Source organism: Mesitornis unicolor, unplaced genomic scaffold (assembly GCF_000695765.1).
Source record: "Mesitornis unicolor isolate BGI_N332 unplaced genomic scaffold, ASM69576v1 scaffold47276, whole genome shotgun sequence".
Taxonomy (NCBI): Eukaryota; Metazoa; Chordata; class Aves; order Mesitornithiformes; family Mesitornithidae; genus Mesitornis; species Mesitornis unicolor.
Window position 1 is genome coordinate 37,921 of NW_010193885.1, and position 15,489 is coordinate 53,409.

At 39.6% G+C, this 15,489-nt stretch overlaps 1 protein-coding gene across 1 annotated transcript in view; it reads left to right on the plus strand.

The window, feature by feature from the left end:
• Positions 1–14,808, plus strand: part of RNGTT (RNA guanylyltransferase and 5'-phosphatase) — a gene marked incomplete at its 3' end in the record, with an annotated part of 46,898 nt that extends 32,090 nt beyond the window's left edge. The window contains exons 8-9 of the mRNA XM_010187610.1: positions 8,655–8,790; positions 14,737–14,808. Of these exons, the coding sequence (XP_010185912.1) occupies positions 8,655–8,790; positions 14,737–14,808 (208 nt within the window). The remainder of the gene's footprint in view (positions 1–8,654; positions 8,791–14,736) is intronic.
• Positions 14,809–15,489: the final 681 nt, after the last annotated feature.

The window sequence follows — 15,489 nt, forward strand, 5'->3', positions numbered from 1 at the left end:
CTTTCATTCAGAGCTTAAAGGAGAGAGCTGGCAGGCAAGAATAAGAAAAAGAATTTGATGTTGAGTAAGATAATGGTGGAGGAAACTGGAGAGTAGTAAAGATTATGGAGACTGAGTACCTGTGTCAGCTATGGGGTATCTGCTATCCTACAGTGGTAACTGCACTAAGTGTATATATATGGGGAATACCACCGTAATGAATTTTGTGGAAATGAGGTTCTGTGGTCTCAAATAAGCAGGATGAATTGATGAATAGAAATGAATCAATATATATGATAAATATAAATTCATTAATACCTGGAGGTATTCAAAAGATGTGTAGGTGTGGGAATTAGGGACATGGTTTAGTGCTGGACTTGGCAGTGCTGGGTTTACAGTTGGACTTGATGACCTTAAAGGCCTTTCCAACCTAAATGATTCTATGAATATCAAAATCAGGCATAGCTCTTTCATTGTTATAGATGAGGTAATCCATAAGACAAGAAAATGGTATTTTTTTTCCCATACTTGCATCAAGTCGGGGCAGCAGCAGCTTCAACAAGTGATGCAGAACATGCAGCTGGATATTGGGAACCTTCTGATTTCTTCTGAAATGAGACATTGGCGTAGCAGATGTGCTAGGAGAACTTGGCTGTAGAGTGAGTATGGGAAAGTATTCTTTGTTTAGGAAAGATGCAAAACAGTCTGAGGGATGATGTTTTATTTTCATGACAGCTGAGGGATAAAGAATTAGTTAAAAAAAACAAAAACTGCAGAATTGCTGTGGTAAACGTGTGGGTTACTGCTGAGTCTGCTGCAGGTACCCGACCTGATCAGAGCTGTCAGTGAGAGCAGACTTTAACACCCAGTGCAAGTGGAGTGGTCCCCATCGATGCAGTAAGGTTCAGCCAGCAGTCACTGAAGCCGAGGGAACTGTTCACTGCACCCTTAAGAAGACACCTTACGGTTGTGAAACTTAGAAGCTGAATTCTGCCCTCCTTTGAGCTTGGAGAACTGGGGGAGAATTTTGACCAGTGAGAAATCCAGGTGCTTCTGAATATAATAAGAGATACATCAGATACATCTGCTTACTAAACAGTAGCCCAGTAACATGGTATTTTAATATTGAGGGGAAAAAAAAGTAAATCTTAATTGTAGAAGATTAAGTTTGGGTCATTGACGAAAAGTCTTTGCTTTAAATTTAGAACATAATGATTGTAATGAGAAGTAAAAATAGATAAATAATATGGACTCTTTCTTTCTAAAGTGACAGATTTGGATAGATTGAGGGAAGTAGTTAATGGAATCAGAAGAGCTGAGGAACAGCGTTTTCAGTATGGATGAGGAATGGCATCTCTTCTGAGTTCAGCCATTTTGATAGGAGTTTGTATACAGTGTAAAGGGAAAACTGGGTTTTTTTGACACAGGAGTAGTGGTAGATCTCATGCTTCTGGACTTTGACAAAATTTTGATTTATGATAGAGATTGAAGTTAATGAAGATTGCTAGAATTGTAAGATGTGTAAAGAATGGATTGAAAGCAAATGGCAGTGGATGGTTTTGGAAGAAAATATCTAGAAAGCCACAAATGGAGATCCTGAATATGAATTTTATATTTAACCAGAAACCAGGTGTGTTGACAAGTAAGCGAGGGAGACAAGCCACTGAATTCACTGAGGAGCAGAATAATAAAGCTGGAAGGATATCTAGTTGTAGAAAATGCGAGGTCATGATAAGAAATATTGAAGCTGGGTGCTGTTAGCTGGAAGTGAATGTCAGAATCTAAGGAGTTGTGGTTTTTTTGGTTTAAAATACTGGAGTGACTGTTGATGGCAAAATTTAACCTAGAAGTGTGCAAGAGAAATAGAAAGTGTGGGTATATCCAGAGCAGGCGAGCTTCTAAGGGCCTGTGCATCTTCTTAAAAAATTGATTCAGAATTTGGATTATCAAGTTGGATACATAATTCTGTAGCTTCCTATGTGTAGCAGTGTTTCTTGCTGGCTGATGAGCTATGTACTTGTGCAAATGAAAACTCATGTACAAGTTTGAAAATGGTATTAGTGACAGAGCTGTCAGTGTGCTGATTGAAAAGACAGGGTTTTCCTTTTGTTTACACACCAAAAATAATATTGTGAGTCTTCATATAACTTCCTGTGTTAGTATTCCTGTATCCAGGCCTTGTCAACCTTCAGGAGATACAGTTTGAAGCAGCAACCATTGCCAGCAGCAATTAGTAGAAGAGAAGAAAGCAAGCTGAGCCTTCCCCATTTGTCAGGACTTTAGGATTTACTGCTCCATCTGCTACAGGACAACTTCAGACTTGTCTCATTGAAACTGTTACTCCAGATCCAGCACAGTCTGGATTCAGGCCAGGACATCACAGAATCACAGAATCTTAGGAGTTGGAAGGGACCTCAAAAGATCATCCAGTCCAAACCCCCCTGCCAGAGCAGGATCACCCAGACCAGGTCACACAGGAATGCATCCAGACGGGTTTTGAATGTCTCCAGAGAAGGAGACTCCACAAGCTCTCTGGGCAGCCTGTTCAGTGCTCTGGCACCCTCACAGTAAAAAACTTTTTCCTCATGTTCAGGTTGAACCTCCTATGCTCCAGCTTGCACCCATTGCTCCTTGTCCTGTCATTGGCTGTCACTGAGAAGAGCCTGGCTCCTTCCTCCTGACACTCGCCCTTTACAAATTTATAAACGTGAATGCCGTCACCCCTCAGTCTCCTCCAAGCTAAAGAGACCCAGATCCCTCATAAGGGAGATGCTCCACTCCCTCAGTCATCTTTATGGCTCTATGCTGGACTCTTTCAAGCAATTACATAGCTCTGCACTGGCTCAGTGACACAGACAGATGATCTCCTACTGTCAGAGGATAGGGGCAGTCGTTACTTTTCATTCTCCTGGCCCTTTCTGCAGCATTGGATGCATCTGGGCACCAGTTGGTGCTGCCTTGCCAGGAGAGAGTAGCGGGGTCCAAAGCCAAGTGCTGCAGTGGCTTGGGCTGATCCTAGGTGATCGACCTACACAGTAACAATGTGCTCATGATTTGGAAGTGTTGCCAGTTTCAAAAGGAAATTGAAAAATTGAAGATGGTATCTGCAACAGGATTTCGTTGTTGCCTCTGCATCAGTGCACACATTAGTGATGCTAATTGCTATTCTGAGTTGGATAATGCTTATTTGTGTGGGAGGGCAGCGCTTTCACAGGACTGAATTCTGGGCTGTGTAATGAACTCCCCTGGGAACGTGGAGCCACTGCGTGTTTTGTGCTTGGAGTCGATGATGGAATTTCTTACGTCTTGCATTCTTTAATGTGGTAACACAGACACGAGCATATTTAAAAAGGAGGAAAAAAAAGTGACGATGATGATACTGTGTTGAAATAAATAATCTTCTTTGATATAGCCTATCTAAAGAAATACTGCGGGGCAGAGAAAGCTCCTATAGGAGCTGCATTTTTAAGCTTCCTTTAAAAACATATTTCTAATCCATTTGCTACTTGTAGATTTTTTTCACAAAACTAATTTTGTGTTGAACTCAAAATTAGAAGATGAGGTCTCAAAGTTTGAGGAACCTTGCCATATCTTTTTAATTATACTTAAGATTTTAGAGCTCTTATGAAGTACAAAATTAACATGTAACCTTATTGCTAGGATAATTGCTGGGTTTTTGTTAAAGGGAAATAAATTAAACATAGCAAAGACTCATCAGAAAATTGAAGTCAGTGGCAAAACTTCTGTGAACTTCTGGGAGTTCAGTTTCGCTGTAAATGTGTTTTGGCAAGCACTGCTGGATGTGAGGTGTGCTGTAGGGGAGCATCTTCAAAGCTGGTTTGTGGACCCTAATAAGATGGGAAAGAGGATAGAGGCTGCGTGCTCCGGTGAGTGCGGCGTTGGATGTGGAGCTCTGGTGAGTGCGACGTTGGATGTGGAGCTCTGGTGAGTGCGACGTTGGATGTGGAGCTCTGGTGAGTGCGACGTTGGATGTGGAGCTCTGGTGAGTGCGGCATCGGATGCGGAGTTCTGGTGAGTGTGGCATCGGATGTGGAGCTCCGGTGAGTGCGGCGTCAGATGTGGAGCTTGGGAGACACAGTTCTGTTCTTGTGAATGACTGTAGGTTGAGGGAGACCAAATAATTTCCCTTGTTCTGCCTTAAATAACATTTTTCCTGAAATGTACTCTCAAATTTAATGGTGAAAAAAACTAAACACCCACATAAAGACCTGAGACACCTCACTTTTTAAGTTACCATTTTCAGTGCAGCTCGAGTCAGCTTCAGAGTTGTGTAAAAAAACAAAAACGCACCACGACCACCAAAACAAACTAAACTGGAAATGGAAGTTTAATAAAATCATTCTTCTGGCATATATTATGGACCCAGCTGATGTGGACTGCATGAACAGGATGTATTTGAAAGCAAATGAGCTTTTGAAACTATTCCCTTTATTTGGGTATGCAAAAAATAATTGATTTCTGAAGAGAAAACTTTTCAAGATGATATTGAGTGGTTGACATTTTTTAAAGTTTAAAGTTATTAATACTCTGGTAGGTGATTTGGAGTTCTGCTTGTCTCATGCCAAGAGCTGCAACTCTTTGCTAATGAAATTTTCACCCTGTTCCCTGAATTACCGTGTTAATACTAATGTCCAATTAGGATTAATGACAGGCCTTGCCTCGGGACCAGAAGTGAACGGAAAGTGGCTTCTAATGAAACTTTGTTTTTTAACGTTTCTATGAGTAGATATTTGATCTGCTTCTGAGACTGCGTGGACACCGTGAGCCTTTTTAACTCGCTTGTCAGAGCTTTAGTTGCAGTGGGAACTGGCTGGTTTGTGGTGGTTGGATTGGCCATTTGGAGAGTGATGCTTATAGCTTCAAACATGGTTCTCTGCTTTCGTGTATAGTTACCAAGTGACTGAGCAGTTCTGCTATTGCTCTTATTGCTGTTCCTCTCTTGCTCTTTTATTCGCTTGTCTTGTTTTAAATTCAGATTGAGCCATCTGATCCAGGACCGTGTCATCTTGTGTACTTGCACAGACTGGAATACAATGGGGCCTGGTTACTAATTGGAGCTTTTGGGTGCTCAAACAATAGAGATAATTAGTAATAAATGTCCAGCTGTAATAGCAAGTGGTGTTCACAGTGCGCAATACAACGCCTGGCAGTTCAGCTCCTGCATGCTGCTTTTTTCCGATTGAATGTGGCTGAGAAATCGTCGTTCTTCTTTCTTTGCCTCTGTGGCGTTGCCCAGAGGCGCTTTCTCAATTCTGGTGTAAAGGCTTATGGTGCCAATACCTTGATTAACTCCTTAAAATATAACGATCGGAGCACATCCAAATAATCCTCAGAAATGCACTGATCAACAGTCTACCAGATTTCTCCAAGAAAGCTTCAGGTGTCTTCTGGAGAAAACTTAAAGCTTGACATTAAGCACAGGAAGTTACAATTTTTGGTTTAAATAAGCAAAGAAGCAAAGAAACCCAACCAACCAATCAAAACCCGTCATGAATGAATAAAGTCATTTTCACCACAACCTTGACACGGTTGCCGATCTTTTACTTCTTGCACGTTTTTATTTACCAGCTGCTCACACAGCACTTCAGGTTGTCAGTCTGTCCTTCACCAAATTTCTTCTCCTGTGTTGGTAATAACTAGAATTTTGACAAATTCTCTTGTTTGGACCACATTTGGAGCTTTGGGGCTTTTTTCCCGTAGTGGAGCTGTTTTCAGGCTTTTGGCTTAAAAACACGGAACAAACAAAACTCTCTTCAAAACAGACATATCTGGGTCAGTGTAATGTCTTTCTCATGCAGAGAACTTGTTCAGCTTCTAAGTTAGGCAATATATTGTCATGGGACTCATGACAAATGGGTTTACATTAAGGTAATTTATTGTCCAGAGACCAATTTCTGTATTTTTGTCTTCAGAGTAAGCACATGATGTCTCTCAGTAGCTCCCTGATGTAAGTTGTAATTGTGATTCCTGGGGATCTTTTGCATGCAGTTGTAAGACTTAGCATTGTCCCTGTCATTTAGAATTTATGGTATGAACAGCTAACAGTGATGAATTTTAAAAAGGGAGATCCTGGAAGAAGAGATGTGATGGTAGTGCTGTGGTTTGAAAGAGAAGGAATCCACCACTGGTGCTCGGTGGGCTGTCCAGGTACCGCCTCTGCAATGAATTGCCGTAGATTTTATTTTGAGTGAAAGATCTGGAGAAAGTGGTGGTGGTGTTAGTCTTAGTTTTGATGGTAATAGATTTTTATGAAATCTTCTGTATGTTGTCTGAACCTGTAGGTGTTTTTAGGCTGAAAACACAGCTTCTAGCTGTTTGTGTTTTGTGGGATTTTTGTGGAGGGTTTTTTGTTCTGGTTTGGTTTGGTTTCATTTGTTTTTTTTCCCCAAAGCAGTTGTAAGATCTCTTATTGTACCACATTTGTAATGGTGATGCAAGTATGGGTTTTTTTAAGCGTTAGGTCTCTTGAAGCTTTGGATGCTGTTTTGTCATTGAAGTGAGTTACAGTGAAAGCACGTACTTAAGAGCAGTGAATATGGGAGTGCAGAGATGGCCAATTCAGCTTATTTATTAAGTTAAAAGTAGTGCACAAAATTTTTTTCCTGTTGCTTGCACACCTCTTCTTCCCCTCCCAATGGCTTCTTTAATTTTTGAGGGAAACACAGCATGCTCTTTATAATTAGCTTTAGTTTTGAATAAATATACATGGTTTGCAAAATTAATGTTGTCTGTAGATGATTCTTGCTTCTGAGGAACTGGCGCCAAGTTATCTAGCTGAACGTATATTGGATTTTATTTTTCATAAAGCATCTCATGTGCAGCTTCCAGCTCTCCTGATGTTGCTCTGATTTAATCTACTCCCCCGACTACGTTTTCTGCTCCCCCGACTACGTTTTCTGCTCATGTGTCTTTTTTTTCCCCTAACTGATATGTAACATCATGAAGTACTCATCTTGTGTGCGGAGAAACGCCAGTAGAGCTGATCTATAGTGAATTATGATCATGGACATGATACTGCAAGGAAGTATTTGTTGCGGCATGGGCGGTGGTGTGCTCCTGCAGTCAGAGCTGTGCAGACAAAGGCACTGCTGCCTGTGTGCACCGTTTGCCTGCGGGCTTTCTGGGGGTGCCTGCTGCTTCGTTTTGACAGCAGAGATCCGGTGGGCATTGCTTGTAAGAGCAAGGGCAAATTTCAGAAAAGATTGCTGATGGCTTGTTATTTCTTCATAACTAGGACTTTCCAAGGAGAAATGGATGAATTACAAAAAGTACTGTTTTTTCCTGCCGCATATATCCAAAGACTTCCGAAAGTGTGAAAAGTTCTTTGCTGAATGAGCACACAAAACGTGCTTGCTTTCTTTCAAAATACTCTGCTGTGGATGGTGAAATTCCTAGAATCTTTTAATCAAGTGTTTCCCTATTCTGTGCTGTCTAAGAAACTCTGCTGCAATCCGAATGGGTTGGTTGTTCTGGGAAGATTTGTGTCCCTTCCCTATTTACATCAGAGGCTATTCAAGAGCATTCAGTGTCATGAATGTTTGGAACCACTGAACTGCCTTGACAGTTGGTGGTGCTGCTGTTTGCTTCTCTTCTTGGGTTTCTGTGATTTTGACTTTTCACAGTAGAAGTTCTGTAATAACGCTTGTGGGTTTAGCACGTCTGTGTGAAAGGTGAGATGGAGGGATCAGGGAAAGCAAACTCAGCTTAGGGTCATGCTCTGCGTTGGTGTAGATCACCAATGCAGTTATGGCCTGGTGAGCCCTAAGTTCAGGGACAGCAACTCAGGTGGTAATCAGTAAAACTGACATAACTCGGGTTTGCCTGAGATGCTGCACTTTGACTTCTGAGTCTTCTTTGTCTCTCGTGCACTGATTTTTTGCACTGCTGTTAAACCCACGGTGTTTTCTGTATTAGATCACATTGTGATAACTGCATTGTTCTTTTCTCTGGTCTTACTAAGTGCAATCACATCTTGTTGGGATTAGCATAGAGAGGTCTAAATGAATGACTTGGGCTCCCAAATACTGTGATAATGTAAAGAAACTTTTAGAAAATGCAAATGTCTGCCACTGAACCAAGCTGACAAGTTGCTGGTGATAGTGCAGTAAGCTCTGTGATTTTTCTTTATGTGTAATGGGAGAAATGTACCTTGGCTAAATTTGGCAGTGTTTTAATGGAAAGTGGCTCAGCAGTTGGCTGGAACTTTGCAGTACTGCAGTGTTTGATAACCAGATAGACTGGAAAGGTGTTTCTTTTGAATGGAGTTCTGCAGATTTATACCAGGAAAAGTTCTGGCCCACTTGATAAAAGATAAACTGCAGTTAAAGATCTTTCAGCTGAATCTAACTGAGTTAGCCTCACGTATTTCTTATAGCACTGAAACTGCCATTATCTTTAATAGATTTTCAGGCATTGTTTTATCTGGACACAGCAATATTCTTTATATATATATATTCTGAACTTTTATTTTTGAAATATTTCTTTGAGATAATTGCATTGAACAAAATTGCCTGCTTTCCTGAAGCAATAGGTTTAAACTTTTAACTGTAAACAATCCTTCTAAAATGCTTTTTGATGGCTTTTTTATCATTTAATACAAATCAAAATAGTAGGGTATATCCTCTGAATATAAAGTCTTAACCTTGCTTTTGCAGGTACATGATGCTGATCGATGGCAAGAATGAAGTCTATATGGTTGATAGAGACAATTCAATTTTTCATGTATCTAATCTGGAATTTCCGTTCCGTAAAGATCTTCGCACACACCTAACAAACACTCTCCTGGACGGGGTAAGGATCACGCTGTATAATTGTCATAATTTCAGTGCCGTTCGCTTTTGTTCAGAAGCAAGGGCAAGTTTTTAGGCCTGGATCCGTGGATCATGAGATTTCAGGAGTAATATAGATTCAGTCACTGGCTGAATGTGGGAATTGCACTTCGTAGGTCATTTCTTATCTACGTGGCAGCAGTGATGGCTGCTCTGGGGGGAGCTGTTTGTCTTTGGAATAAATTGAAGTATTGAGATTATATTCTCTGAATATGAGAAAACACTTGAAGAGAAGCTAATGAAATAAATGCAGAACCTCTTGTTACAGCTTCATATTTTGATACAGTTAACACAGTCAATTTAATGTAGTTAATGTAAATATTTCTAAAATTTGATAAAATTTTCATCATCTCGTGATAGATTTTTATGAATTGATGTCTCTGCTTCTGTCACCTTTATTTTCAGCTCATCTAAATTACTGGCTGTGATTTAGAAGTGCTTTAGTTACATATGTTTAAGACTAAAACATTTCTGAGTTGTCATATTAATGTAAATGATGTAAACTTGCTACTGAACTTTGTAAGCTAGTTGTAAAACAAGCTCTAAAGCATCTGTATTTGTTGTTTGAAGGCTGGCTTGGAGTATTTTGGTAAACTCCTCAGAACAGTAGCCAGAGTACTCCTTTCTTGACCTTCCTATTTCAGATGAGCAAAATAACTGTGTTAGTTCTTACCAAATACCTGTCAATGCAGATGAACACAGTTTCCTGTCATGTTGCGGTGGCACTGGAGGCTCCCTACATTACTGTCACTCTTGCTGAAGTACTGAATATCTGAGGTGATCTTCCACATTGGTTCTCTGCAGCCAAATGCGCCTTTCAGATACAGGAGACCACACTGGTGGTGTTAACTTCCCTTTCTCAGGCCTTTCTTGTCAGTGCCCTTCTTGAAATGTCGCCTCTGTGAATGATCTGCCTTACTGAACATACATTTACATGTGAGGCCTGGATAGATCAAATGTGAGGATAATTATCGCAAAGAACAATGTGCTGTCTCGGGACAGAGGAGCAGATAATGGAATATTTTCCACCACCTCTGCTTCACTGGAAAATTGAGAGCGTAGTGCAAGAAATGCCGTGCTGTCAGCTCCGAAGTGGTTGCACAGGCTGTCATGTCTGGTAGCAGCCTCTTCAGCCAGGCAGCTTCCTAATGACATACATAACAATATTCTTCATGACATACATTAGGCTCCATGCTGTTGAAATAAAAAGCTCGGTACTGGTTTTTTTTCCTCCCCTGTTCTTTCTAAGGCTCTTGAGAAAGTGATGGCTTGCAGTGTCTGTGTGGTGCGATCCCAGGTTCTTCAGGGAAACTGCTGCTCTTTTGTGTGTTTCAGAACAGATGATTTAGTAAGGGTGGTTACTGTGTAAATGTTTGAAGACATGGATGTACATATATGAGATATGTGGGAGAGGGGCTCTAATCTGGTGTGTTAAGTTTCCCAGTTTTATAGTTTAAGTCTCTTAAGTGAAGCTGTGTGTTACCAAGGTCATGAACTGTAACTTCAATTAATGCGTTGTTTTGTAAAAGTTTGACTATTATGGTGCATTTCGGTATTTCACTTTATTTCACTTTTATAAAATTAGTCTTACTTTGATTTCCCCTCCCCAGTTTTTTCATGATGTGGAAAGCAAAATGACATTAGAAGAACAAGTATTGGTTGGATGAAGTACCTTGAGATGGAACTGAAACCTTTCAACGGATACTTTTCCTAGGACAGATTTCTGAATTTATTTAAGTATGATCAGTTTAAAAAAAAAAAAAAAAGCTGTTGATAAAGTATTTTTCTTTTCAATTGAAATTCTTTTCAACAGGTTTGAGAGTAAAATTTGCCCATTATTTGAAGCATCAGAGCAGCTTAGCTTTGTAATTGTATGGTTGTTTAATACTGGTGCCAAATGATAATTTCCGTAACTGTTCCTTTGCTCTGTACATATGCATGATTTCTTTCTTTCTTTCTTTTAATCCATGGGAATTAAAAATTGGCTTTTTTGTGTTAACATATTTTGCTAATTAGTGCTGAAGGGCTGTTGAAGTTAATCTTTTAATTATAGGTTGAAGGAGTTCATACTCACTGCCCTTGAAGTAGCTTCTCTCTTTCAGAGAATGAAAGTTTAGAATGAGGTGGCCCAATTTGCATTGCCTTGTGGTAATCTTAACAAGGAAGAGCAAAGAGAAAAGGCAAAAGTGGTATCAGTGCCATGCAGCAAAACAACTACTTGTGTTAGGACTACAAAAGATTAGGAAACTGCCCTTAACTTTATTTAGAATGGCAGTGTATATAAAACTTTCATAAAGGCGGTTTCTATGGATTCAGTGATCTATTAACTTGCTTTGAGGCTCCTGATGCAAGCCTTTCATGTGGCTGTCTCTGAGAATTTCAGATGCGTTTACGGTTCACTTCAGGCTGAAATGCCTTGCAAACAGCTCTTCACTGTGATCAGCTACGTCCTGGGTGATGGGAGAGCTCCTGCAATGCTCCCTGCTCATCTCCAGCTCCTCAGCTCTCCTTGTTCTCCTGCCATGGAGGAAAGTTTTCTGCAAAGCTCATTAAAGCTCATTTGAATATTACCTGCAGGTGACTGGCATAATATGAAGTATTTCTTTAGAAGCCAAGTGCTATCTGAGAGAATGCAGAGATTTTTGTTCAAGTGTTTTGGCTGTCTTGCAAGAAAACTAATTAGTTATTTTCAGGAACTTTCTTGGCATTCTGCTTAGCTTTGGAGCAGCTGAGTGGAAAATGCAGAGGCTTTCTTAGGCTTGAAATATTTTTTACATTTTTAATACAATTTTCTATATATTTTACTTTTATATGGCATATTTTTCACACCTGAAGACTCAGGATGCCCAAGGACTCCAAAAGTGAAGAGCGAAATTGAGATTTATTTATGTTTTCGTATTGGTATAGACCTCACTTATTTGTAAGGTCTTTCAGAAATGGCCTAACGTACAACGTTTTGAGTTTGCAAAGGCTGGCACTCTAAAATAGAAACGCAGGATTGTGTTGAAGGTGAACAGACAAAGGAAGAGGCACAGGAGGAGAAGGAACAATAACGAGATGTGTGATTAGATCTGATTCCATGCTCTGTCTCAGCAAAAAATACATTCTGCAAGTGGCTGGTAAAATGAGATCTTTTGTGTTTAAATTTTGGATTATTTTTAAGTCCAAGTTGCTTGCTAGATATGAGATTTAAGGAAAAAAGAGAAAGCCTGTGAGCTGCCAGTCCAGCTTTGTTCTTTTGATACTCGTGCAGCTGAAAGCTCTTAGAGCAGTGACTGTTCCAGGTACGCTGTAAGACCCTGCTCTGCTGCGCTGGAAGATTGAGGGGAGGAGATGACACCAGCACGGTTTTGCCACATTAGATTGAAGGAGCTGGCCCCTGGACCTTGTTCTGCAAGGCGGCAGGTGAAGCTGATACCTGAACTAGCAGCTAATGGACAAGTGGTAAAGATCATACTTCCTAGCAGTGGTGATTTTAAAACACACAATAGGGGCTGGGATCTACAAATGGAAATGGATGGATGCAGGTGCGTCTTGTGGATGCTCTTGTGTTCTGTTATCATGTCACGGGAGTGAGTATGGGTTTAAATTTTGAGTTATCTAAAAATTAACTTAAATATAGCCTTACAGTTTGAGGTTATTACTCAGATCAGAACAAGTGTGTCTGAATGTGATCAGTTTCTCAAACACTCCAGTTTCCTCCCAGTCTCTGAACTTGCCTTTGAGGTCTCTTCCCTGAGGTATTTTTCAGTTCTCGCAATTTCAAGGAAGATCCTGAAATCAGACTGTTAAATAATGATGTGTTAGAGTCTTTCTAACCTGAATCGTTCCTGTGATCACTTTACAGCTTTTGCCTTAATGACAGTTGTATTGGCGTAACTAATGGAGCAGGGAATGTTGTTGTCACGATGGAGCTGAGCAGCGCAGGAATTTGTCATCCCTACTTCTAAGGCATATCGTACTACTGTTCATTTGTTCTGCTAGCTGGGATGTGAATAAAGGAGTAGAGGTAGAGGAGGAGGAAGTGAGGATGTGAGGAAAGAAGCTAATTTGAGCAGTAATAGAGTCTAAAAGGTTTATACGTGTCTGAAGTAGAGAAGAAGTTTATTCCATGGTAAAACTGAACATTCCAGAGAAGGCTTAAAAATCATTATTGAATCTATTCTATAATTCTTCTTAAACTGAATATCCAGAGATTCAGATTTTGAAAATTAGCCATAAAATCTTCTAATACCAGGCGCCGAAATGTTTTCAGGGTTTAGCATACAAATGCTAGCTTTGCATCAAAGCTGAGGCTATGAGTGTGCATGTTGAGGAAAGGAGTCCTTAAATACATGTTCAGTTAAAAGTATTTTAAAAATTACTCTCTCCTGCTAACACAGTTGAAACTTTAGAGAAATATGGGAGCATTTTTTTGTTTCCATTTTACTTTGTTCCTCATTATGAATGGGAAAACACCCACCTGATTCCTGCCGGGAGGTCTGGGTTCACCCCCTTCCCTCATTATATCTTTACACACTTCCACGTTGGAACATCGTGCCTTCGTTCTCTCCTGAGGTGCACCTACTCCATCTCTTCTTGCAGTTACTCATACAATTTATTGTCAAAGCAGGCATTGCAGTGTGAATATATATATATATATATTCATGCATGAATAGATATATTTTATAATATATATATATTTTGTTTACTTTAAAACAAATCTGGTTTATAACTGCTTGCCTATTTTCCAAAGCCAAATGTCGTTGAATACTAGGTACAATTCAAGAAGCTTGGTATGTGAATAGACTGAAAATCAGTCTTACATTGAGAATCTTGCTTGGGTTTGCAAATTACAATTTCTAAAAGAAGTTAAAATGTTGGAAAACATAAAAATGCCACTGATGTAGCAAGAAGCAAACTGAAAAAACCCTAATTAGAGTTGATATAAGGTTGTCTTTTGGATTGATTCTTGAGCTCACAATTTTGTTTTCATCATATAATAGTGAAATGTCTTCACATTTTCCAAATGTTTTCATATCCTATGTGTGAAGATGGAATTTTAACTTGATATTGGCTGCAAAAGTCCTTAGCTGATACAACCTACTTATTTGCTAAGAATTGAGGGGGGAGGGCAGGCAGAAGATGGATTGCATTTAGAGAAATCAATATTTCCAAGTTTATCAAACTAATAAACTATGTCTGAGTTACAGATGTAAGCTCTAGCATGTAGGATGTGTATAGTTTTTTTGTACCGTTAAGTTCAGGAAACGCTTTTGTGTTTGGGCGTTGATCACTAAGTGTTTCCCCTTGCTAAGATACTTTCAAGATGGTTTACCAGTATATGTTGAATGTTACCTAATTTCATGTGATGCAGATAATATCTGTGATATTTCCATTTGAAGGACCCCCACTGCTTAGTCACAGTGCGACATTGAAGCAAATTGCAGTTTACAATGCTGCCCAGGACACTGTTAACGTGAAAAGATCCAACCTGAGCATAGAGAATGGATGTTAATGCCTGTTTTTACTGCCTCGCTGTTCCTCTACTGCTTATTGTAGGCAAGATTTCCAAAAGCGCTTGGTTGACTTAAAACTGCAACTCTTACTGAGGTTTCTGAAAACTCATTATTCACTCAAGAATGGTGGTGATTTTGAAAGCTGTTGGGAAACTAATGTATAAACGTTGCAGATCAGAATGTGGAGCCCTAGTACAGCTTCCCGGCTTCTTACTGAATGCTTCACGAGAGACATTTAAGACTGTAATAGTAGTTTTATAATGTTGACCTATTGTAAAATCTTTTTGATAATAAAGATGTGGCCAGTGTTTGATTGTATTAAGCTTACAGGTACGTGCACTAAGTATAAATGTGTCGACATTCTTCTGTGTTCATGAAATAAATCTAACTGTCATCTCTTTTCTTTTAAGGAAATGATCATCGACAAGGTTAATGGACAGGTTGTCCCTCGGTACTTGATATATGACATTATTAAGTTTAATGTAAGTACTTTCACTTTTATTGCTTTTATCATTAGTTATTGATTCTCATTTCTATTTTAATCTTATTTGTATAAGAGCTTCAGAGTGAATTTAAACACCAGGAGTGCTTGAGTATTTTGTAGCTTGATAACAAGCAATGCATCAGAATTAAGATTGAAATCAGCCTTATAATAGATGTTGATTTATTTCCAGCTGCTCAAGAAAAGGTGGTGGTTTGAAACAGTCTGCTAAACACCATTTGAAACTGTTCTGTTTCTTGAGCATGCTTGAACTGTATAGGCAGTGAAATTGAGAGGGGAAGGAGAAGTTTGCCTGCAAGTGGTGTATTTGTTACCAGAGCATCACAGTGCTCCTTGTTAGGCTGCTCCATCACCTCCTTCTCAGATTTCTCTTTGAACCCAGGCAACTTGTCCTCTGTGAAGTCCTCAGCAGCAGCCTCCCTGTTTACACTGGCTGCAGGGCAAATATTTCATAAAGAAACAGATTTTGGAAGTTGTGGAAAAGGAGAAGCCTTTGTTGACAGCTAGCAGTAAAGTCTTTGTCATCACAAGAAAGAGCTGTTACATAGGACAGAAAATGAGAAACTTTTTTCTTTAAAGCAGCTTTCAAATATGGGAAAGGTTTGAATGGCACCAAAGGACTCTTGCATATTATCTTTTATAGATTTTTTTTTTTCTCCTC